At 62.6% G+C, this 9046-nt stretch overlaps 1 protein-coding gene across 1 annotated transcript; it reads left to right on the forward strand.

Moving 5' to 3' along the window:
- Positions 1 to 2538: 2538 nt before the first annotated feature.
- On the forward strand, positions 2539 to 8545 carry LOC135995436 (carbonic anhydrase 15-like). The gene is made up of 8 exons (XM_065646731.1): positions 2539 to 2605; positions 4298 to 4333; positions 5550 to 5720; positions 5959 to 6119; positions 6833 to 6925; positions 7231 to 7297; positions 7477 to 7643; positions 8327 to 8545. The coding sequence occupies exons 1-8, from the start codon at positions 2539 to 2541 to the stop codon at positions 8543 to 8545; spliced, it is 981 nt and encodes a 326-aa protein (XP_065502803.1).
- Positions 8546 to 9046: the final 501 nt, after the last annotated feature.

Genomic DNA, 9046 nt, shown 5'->3' on the forward strand with positions numbered 1-9046 from the left:
GAGTACACGTGTCTACGGGGACATCAGTTGCCTCCTGGCTCTGTGACGGCAGGACGATGGACGTGGTTTCTCGCAGAGATGCAGGATCCTCTGCAAGCTCCACACCACCACCACGGCAGCAAGAGACCGGCAAGTACAGAGCAGCTCTTTCAAGGTTTGGTCTGGTTCCTATAGAAACTGGAGGTTGCTCCTGCCTGGTGCACCCTGGGGAGCAGCTGGGGACAGGCGGAGCGGGTACGGTGCTGCACCTTGGTGCTGCTGCTGCCTTCCCACATGCCTTGGTGCCTCCTCCTCTTCCTTGCGCCGCTCTTGCCCCTTGGCAGGGCTGTGCTGAGCCCCATTGGGGCTCTTTTTCCCCTCCAACCGCGCAGGACTCTCTGGGCCCCGTAGGACTCCAGGCTGGATGTGCCTCTCCTTGTCCTGGTAGGTCTCTTTGTGGGACAAGGGACCTGTGCCCTGCTGTGTGCTGGATCGCCTGCTGCAGCACGGTGCTGCTGGTGCTCCCAGCCATGCGTCCTCTGCGGTGATGTCTCTGCTCCTGTCCTCCTTGCCAAAAATCACCACCAGACAGGGCTGAAAACATAAAAGGGTGTCCTGGAGGAGGTACGTCTGTCCTGATCAATGCCCTGGGGGCAACAGCCCAGGAGTGGTGGGTCCTATTGGATCCCAAGCCCCGAGGGTCTGGACTTTCCCCCCACTGTCGTGCACTGGAGGCTGTGCTGCTGCAGGCAGGTAGCAGAGGTGCAGGTGACACTTGGTGAGCTCATGCCTCCAAGGGACATCTTGGTCTATGCTGGAGCAGCTCCTCTGCTTCCCAGCAGCGATCAGTGGCAGCATGCAGCCCCGCTGAGACCCTCCGCCTCGCCTGCCCGCCCTCTGCGGCTCGCTCCGGAAGGATGATCGCAGCCCTCTGCAAACTACCTCATCCCCGGAGCAGGGGCCAAGTGTCAACCATGGCACAGATCCAGAGCGGCTTGGGGGAGCCCTGCGCTGCCACCCGCCCCGTGCCAGTGCTTGAACACGCATCTCAGCACTGCCCAGGCACCTGCCTGGGGCTGACTCTGCTCAGGGGGGACAGAGGTGCCCCAAAGAGCCCCCATTGAGGATGAGTCCCAGTGGGTGTGTTGTCCCCTTGCAGCACATGGCAGCCAAGAGCCTCCGCTGAGCCAGCGCCGTCCCTGGCCAAGCCAGCAGCAGGAGGCTCCTTCCCGCTGCCCTCACGCTGCTGCCAGTTTGCTCATCCTGGCAGCGTCTCGGCAGTGCTGCCGGCCAGGGCCGAGTGCTGGTGAGAGGAGCTGCGGGCCGGGCCCCATGGCCTCCTTTCCACTGCTGCCTGAGGAGGACCGCGATATTTTAGGAGAATGTGTCAACACCATGCTCCTATGTTTTCACCCCCTTCCTACCTGCCTGCTGTGGGTGCATAGCTCTGCTGGCGAGATACTGGCTCCTGTGGGACCTGCCCGCAGGGTGCAATGGGGCGGGCGTGCGTTGTGTCTGTGTTAAGGAGAAGAACAGCCCTGTCCCCCATGCTGGGCTCCTGTGATGTCCAGGTGGGTGCTGCAGGTCGTGCTCCGGTGCCGCCCCCCTGCCCGTGCTGTGTGACTGTGGGAGCCCGAGCTGTTACAGTGTGATGCGGCCTCTTACCAGCTGGAGGGGAAAGGGCTGGATCCTGCCCCACCAGTGGTGACCCTGGGGGCTGAGTGTCCCCCATAGCGCAACTGCAGGGGCTACCTGAGCCCTGAGCCTGGGGGCTGCAGGTGCCATGGCTGAGGCACTATGAGTGCCCACTGGTCTTTGCCCAGAGAGGGGCTGTGTTCCCCTGTTCTCATGGATGATCTGGATTCAGCCTGTGGGTTCCCACGGCACTGCCTGCCCCACGTCAGACCCTGACAGGAGTCACCACTCTCCTGGTGTGGGGGATGCAGGACCCGCTGCTGGCTGGGGGGCAGCCAAAGCTGGAGTGGGTGCAAAGGCTGTCCCACGGTGTGTACCTGTAGAAAGTGGGGAGGAGATGGGGCAGAGCTGGTGCCCCCAGCCCCTTCTGTGCACTGACAGCCTCCCTGAAACCCATCCATGGCCCCATGACACCATGCAGGGGGTGGGATGGGGTGCAGCAGGGATGCTGCCAAACCCCTGCTTGGGGGATGGAGAGGAGGATGGTACCTGTGGGCCACCCCCTCACCCCTTGGAGGGGAGCAGGCTGCAGCCCCAGGCTTGGCCAGCCCCCTGCTCCCCTGTCCTGCCACCTGCCCTTGGGCTGGCACATCCCGGGCAGGGGCCTGGCACGGCGCAGAGGGGCTGGCTGGGGGCCGGGCCGCTCCCCCGCTCCCTCCTAGCAGCCGAGGAGTTAAAAACTCAGCCTTTGTGATGAATATTTAACAGCAGTGCACAGGCTGGAGCGGAGGATTTCTCCGGGCTGCCTGGGCGCTGGCAGCTGCCGCCCGCCCCAGCCCCGCCGCCCGCCCGGGCGCACTGCGGAGGAGGACGGGGCGTCGCGGCGGGGCCGCCTGCCCGTCCCTGCCCGTCCCTGTGGCCGGCATGGGGACGCAGGGGCTGGGGATAACTTTCCTGACTTTGCCTCTCGTCGTGCGAGCAGCCGCGGGAGGTGAGATGCGCTGCCCCCCCCCCACCCTCCTCCCGGGCATCTGGGGTGGCCGGAGGGGCCAGGAGGTCCCCACGCTGGGAGAGGATGGGCGGTCGCGGGGTGGGGGGCTGCGGTGCACCTGTGCTAGCCCCGCTTGTTCCCGTCCTTTTCCCATGTGCCGAGAGAGTGATGCAGAGTTGGGGTCCCGGGGGCAGCCATGCCAGTGGGGCTGGAGGCAGGAAGTGGGGGACCTGCTCTGGCCCGGGGAACCTTCTCCTGCCGTCCCACCATCCTTCTCCTCACTGGAGGATGTCCCCATCATGCCACCAGGCGCCAGGAGGTTTCAGCCCACCTGGGGCTCTGTGCTGGCAGGAGGTGTCTGTGCTGGGGTTCCCTTGGGGTGGGTGGGCATTCAGGCAGTTGGGTCTTGGGCTTCAGTCCATGTGACCCACAGATGCACCATCAGGAAACACGAATGAGGATGAAACCTCTGAGCAAACTGGCACTGCCACCCTGGGGAGGAGGCGCTGGGGTGCTCACCTGCATTCGGGTGGTGGTGCTCACCTGCCAGGCTGGTGGCAGCAAGTGCTGCCCTGGCTCCCGCTGGAGGATGCTCGAGGTCGGGTGGGCGCAGATCCGAAGGTCTCCCAGGAGCTCGGCTTCTGCCTGGACAGGGAGGAAAGTCCAAGGTCCCTGCTCTGGAGAGCCTCTGAGTCCTGCATCAACTTGCTCCTGGCTCTCTTCTGGGGCTGGTGTCTCCTGTACTGCCGTAGTGAGGATTTGGACGTGGTGCTGCAGACTGGGGCCATGAGCAGCGCAGGTGGAGGAAGGCAGGGCTGCCTGCAATCTGCTGGTCTGAGCGGCTGCGACTGGCACGAGAGCGTGGCTCAGCTCGCCGGCAGCCCTCCCGCCGTGAGCACGGACTGTTTGTGTAGGGTGGCCCTGGGCAGCACCCTGGGCACCTGAACACCAGCTCTGTGCCTCCTGCCAGGAGCAGGACAGCTGAGGAGGGAAGGGGTGTGCGCCGCAGCTCCCGTTGCAGAGCTGGTGGCCCTGGGCAGATGTACAGGCAGCAGGAGCTGGGCTCCAGCTTCCTGAGCATCCCCTGGACATCCCAGCACCTTATGCACCAGCACCCGAATCAAGCGCACAGTCCCTGTAGCCGCCCCGAGCACAGGCATCTGCACTGGTGGGAGATCGGCAGCTCTGGCTGAGGTGCCCCTAGTGATGGGGAGAGCCGTCGTCCCTGCGGCGCGGGCGCAGGCCTGCCCACCGCCACCCCCTGCCTGCTGCTGCCAGCCCACCCGTGGGCAGCTGGGGGAGCACTGGGAGAGGGCTGCAGCAGCCCCCCCTCAGCTCCCTGCTCACCCAGGGCTGCTGTGGGGGCAAGACGTCTGGTGTGGGGCGAGGGTTTGCCTCAGCTCCCCAGGATGGGTAAGGGGGGGACGGCCCCACAGCAGCGAGGTTTGGCTGCCTTGCAGCAGAGCAATGCTGAGGGAGGTTTCCCTGTGGAGCAGACGGGGGAGGCAGGGAGGGTGTGAACACGTGAAAACACCAGTGCTGAGAATAACTGGGATGAAAATGAATGCTGGCGGGACCCCTGGCTGCAATGAGGGGTGTCCTGGCCATTGGGAGGCCGGGCATGGCTGCGTGTGGGTTTGGGGAGAGGGTGCCTGCCTCCATCACCTGCCCTGAGCTCTCCTCTCCCCACAGGGCAGTGGTGTTATGACTCGCAGGACCCCAAATGTGGTGAGTGTTGCCCTGTGCGGGATTTGGGGTGCTGAGGTTGTGCCATGTGCGGACCCCTATGTTTCCCTGCAGTACCTGGCTGCCCTGGGCAGCAGTGGGGAGTGTGGCTTGGAGAAGGGTGAATTCACCCATATCACACTAAGGTGGGAGTGATTAGAGGAGCTTGACTCCCAGACATGCTGATGCAGAGATGGGAGACAGGCACCTGAGCCCCTCAGCGGGGCTCAGCCCTGGCCCAACCCCAAGCCTGGTCTGGGTGCTCCCAGGGCAGCAACAGCCTTCCCTGTTTCATCTGAAGAAAATTAAAGCCCCAACTTAAAATATGCCATTAGCAACCCCAGAGAGGATCAGGTGTCAGGGTGCCCATGGGGTCCCAGCATGAGGAGGGTCGGCTCCATTTGGGCAGGCAGCAAGCCCTGCCCGCGCTGGGGAAGGGAAGCATGGCCAGGGGCACTTTGTTTCGAAGCATGCAAATAGCTTGTAAAAGGTTAATTAAGGATCAAGGAGCATTTAATCAGCCGTTACGGCCCAGCAGTTTTATAGCTCTTGGGTGCATGCACCTTATGCCCAGCTGCTGTAGCACATCAGCCATGGCCAGCAAGTGTGAATCACTGGGCTCTGCTTATCCCCGCCAGACCAGCACTCAGCATCACGGGCAATTTAACTTAGTCAGGCTGGTGGTGAGGGCAGATTTTGGCGGGGCAGGTTTCAGCGGGGCCAGCAGGAAGCAGCTTGGGCAGCATGGAGCCACCTGCATGTCCACAGCAGGGCCACAGGGAACGGTCTCTAATGAAGACACTGGGTAATTTGCGCGGCCAGCACCGTGCTGGGGAGCTGGCAGGGCAGTGGCATGGCCAGGCTGCCGCTCCTGGGGCTTCCAGGCAAAAAGCCTCCCAGAATAGTGAAAGGAGAAGAAAAGGAGACAGGGCTGAGCCTGGGGGCAGGAGGTGGGGGTGAGTGGCTGCCCAGCAGTAATGTGTTCCAGAGCAGAGCCAGCCGTGCCCACAGAGGGATGCCCTGAGCTCCCTGGGACTGGGGGTCCCCTGGGTGGATGGGGCTGGAGATGCTGGGGGGGTCCCAGTCCCTGGACAGGACCCTGCAGCCCAGACACCGGTGGTGCCAACACTGCTGCCCCAGGGCCACCCTCAGCCTCATGTCTCCCGGGGGTGGCAGTGGCTTGGTGGCTGCCCGTGGTGCCTCTGCTCCTCCTCTGCAGGCCCCAGCCACTGGAAGGAGCTGAAAGCCACATGTGGCGGTGACAAGCAGTCCCCTGTGAACATTGACAGGCGCCAGCTGCAGCGGGATGGTGGCCTCGGGGACATTCTCTTCGAGGGCTATGACCAGGCCCCCCTGGGCAAGTGGAGGCTGACAAACGATGGGCACACGGGTGCGTGCTGTGGCCGGGCACCCTCCCCTGCCCTGGCTCCCTGGGCACCGTCCTGGCTGGGGTTCCTCTCCTGAATGCTCCTGCCCTCGGCTGCATGGTCCTGGGGTGGCTCCTGCCCTGTGGATTTGTTAGCGCTGGGCTTGAGCCTGGGGAGGACAAATCTAGGTGTGCCAGCGCTGTCCCCCCTCCGAACCCTTATCCTAACCCACACCCTTGCCCTGTCCCGCTGCCTTTGTAGTGATGCTGAGCCTGGAGAGTGAGTCGGTCCCTGAGCACATCACCATCAGCAGTGGGGGCCTCCCCGGCAGGTACCGGGCACTGCAGCTCCACTTCCACTGGGGCAGCCCAGCCGGGAACGGCTCCGAGCACACCCTGGATGGGCACCAGCTCCCCATGGAGGTAGGTGAGAAAAAGCGTCCACTGTGTCCTCTGGGTGGCCCAAGTCCTTGGTGTGAGGGGAAGGTGTGATGCTGGTGTGTCCCAAGGCTGGCACACAGCAGGGTGACTGGGCTCGGTGACCCTGCAGCAGCAGGTTCAGCTGTCACCGCAGCCGTGTGCTGACGGCAGGACAGGCACAGCTGCTGCACAGGGCAGCTGGGCGGTTAAAAAGCAGCTGATGTGAGTCTCAAGGTTTTTCTTTACTATGTGTGGGCCAAGCTGCCTCATCAGGGACACTCAGCAGGGTCTGGGGGGCTCTGCTTCCCTGACAGGACTGCACACTGAGTCAGCGTGTGCAAGCAAGAGTGCGCAGGAGCGTGCTGTGCCAAACCCGTTGGGACCCTTCTCAGTGAAAAAAAGCTCTGTACCTCTAAAATATTAATCATCTACCAGAGGAGAGCAAAATTTATGTATTGTGGCTCATGGGTGCCCTGGGACCACTGGCCCACTTCCCCCACCCCCTTCAAAGGATGCTGACTTCATGGGGGTGCTTTGATCCTCCCAGCAGCCGCCCGTGGAAGCGCCCATGGGACTGGGAGGGCTTTGCTGGGTGGTGGGTGGCTTTGTGTCTGCTTGCCCCAGGCTGAGCAGGGAGATCCATGGGCGAGTGCCCCACTGCCAGGGAGTCGGCTGGGGGCGGTTGCCCACGCTTGGCCCCTCTGTGCTTTCCCCAGCTGCACATTGTCCACATCAATGTCAAGTACCGGACTCTTGCAGAGGCCAAGGGGCATCCCAACGGGCTGGCTGTCCTCGGCTTCTTCTTCCAGGTGGGTCTGTGGGTGCTCATGCTGCCACTGGAGGGGACCCCCGGGGAACCGGTGGGGCCATCATTGTTTGGCTGTCCTCAGGGAGCGAGGAGGGGCAGGGAGGGTGGGTCAAGGCCAGGAGGTGCTGGGGAAGATCAGTGGTGAAATGTGCCATGACCCTGCCGCCGGCTTCGTGCGAGAGGCTCATCCATCGCCTCCGCTGCTCTGCGGTGACACGGGTCGGGGCGGCTCTGCCCACAGATGCTCGGTTGTGCAGGGTGACCGGGCTCTGCCCTGCCCCAGCCACTTACTGTCCCCATCCACAGGTCTCCAAAACCCCAAACACCAACTACAACACCATCGTGGCGGGGCTGAGGAACGTCTCCCGTGCTGGTGAGTCACCTCCTCATTGGGGCAGGGATGGAAAGGGGAGAAACACTGGTGGATTGGGGTGGGGGGGACCTGCTGGTCTGTGGGGCCATCTGACTGAAGGGAAACTGGTGGGGTGTCCCTGCTGTCCCCACCATGTCCCTGACATGAGACAGGCTGGGTGCCCATGTCTCTATCCACAGGTGACTCTGTGGATTTGGCCTCCACCTTCCGCCTGAGCACCCTGCTGCCGCCCACCCGCCATCTCTCCAGGTACTACCGCTACCAGGGCTCCCTCACCACCCCCGACTGCAGCGAGGTCGTTGTCTGGACCCTCTTCGAGGAGCTGGTGGAGATCGGTCAGGAGCAGGTACCAGCAGGCACAGCCCCACGCCCCGGCACCCAAAGGACTGGACCCTCCGGGGGGCCCCTCTCCTTGTCCTTCCTGACCCCTAAGCAAGAGCACAGTGAAAGTCATCCTTAGTAATGTTCCCGGCAACTTGGCAATTAATTAATTTTATGAGGGTTAAGTAATGGAGCCATGGCCACCTGCCAGAGGGGAGAAATCCTGTCTGTAGTGCTCTCCTGCCCAACCTTGCTGTTCAGAAAAGGAAGTGGGAGCAAACCCTTGGAGCAAAGAAGAGGCTCCAGGGAGGTGGCGGTGTGGGTGGATGCATGGATGGATGGATGCATCGATGGAGTGAGTTCTCCTCTGCTGCCCAAGCATCTTAGCAGACGTATTTCCTTGAGGGTGTCATGGGCCAGCTGCTCTTTAAGTGCTCAGCACAGGCACTGAACCACCATTAGCTCCTTTAAAACTCATGACTTGATCCATGTAAGACCCTGGCTTGTGTACTTACCCTCCAGGTGTGGCACTTACCCTCGGGGTCTGGGTTTGGGAGAGCAGTGAGGGGTGGCGGGAGGACCCCGTTGGCACAGGGCTGTGCCGTGGGTCCTGTGCCATTGGCTTCGGGACAGCACAAAAGGAGGATCACGAGTGGGTGCGGCTCTGGGGTGCCCGGTGAAGCCACCTCTGCCTCTCTCCCTGTGCAGCTGCGGGCATTCGTCAGCACCCTCCACTTCCCACCCGCCGGCTCCACGCTCCTAAAAATGACCAACAACTTCCGCCCGCCGCAGCCCCTGCACAGCCGGAAGGTCTTTGCCTCCAGGGCAGCCACGGCCAGCGCTGGGTCCCCGTGCGGAGGCCACCACCAGCTCCTCTCCCCCCTGCTCCTGCTGGCCCTGCTCGCCCCCTTGTCACCAGCCCCGTAGAGTCTGTCCCAGCCTTTCACCAGTCTCCACACGAGCATTGCTCTGCTGCTATGGTGATGGGGAGGAAACACACCTGGTTCTTGGGTAAATGGGAAAAAAAAATAACGAAAAAAAGCACATTAAGACCTCAGCTGGGTGAAGATTTTGCAAATTTGGATCTCTGCAGAGGTGAATCTCTGCAAGCCTGGAGCCTCCCTGCACTAGCCCTGTAGCCCTATGATGGGAGCCACCAGGAGGGGATGCTGGGGGGGTTGGAATAAAGCCAAGGTCGTAGCTGATGACTGCGAGTCGTTGCCTCTTTGGTTCTGTGTCCTTTCGGCGTTGCTGGGGCAGGACACTTGACACCGGGTGTGGAATTAGTGGGGAGGGAGCTGACGGACAGTGTCTGGGTGGCACTGGGTCATACTGGCCTCATGCATGGCTGCGCAGGCTGGTGTGAGACTCCTCTGTCCTCCCTGTGCAATGAATCCCCAGAGCCAAAGCCTGGCCCTGCGTGTGGCT

Source organism: Caloenas nicobarica, chromosome 16 (genome assembly GCF_036013445.1).
Source record: "Caloenas nicobarica isolate bCalNic1 chromosome 16, bCalNic1.hap1, whole genome shotgun sequence".
Classification (NCBI taxonomy): Eukaryota; Metazoa; Chordata; class Aves; order Columbiformes; family Columbidae; genus Caloenas; species Caloenas nicobarica.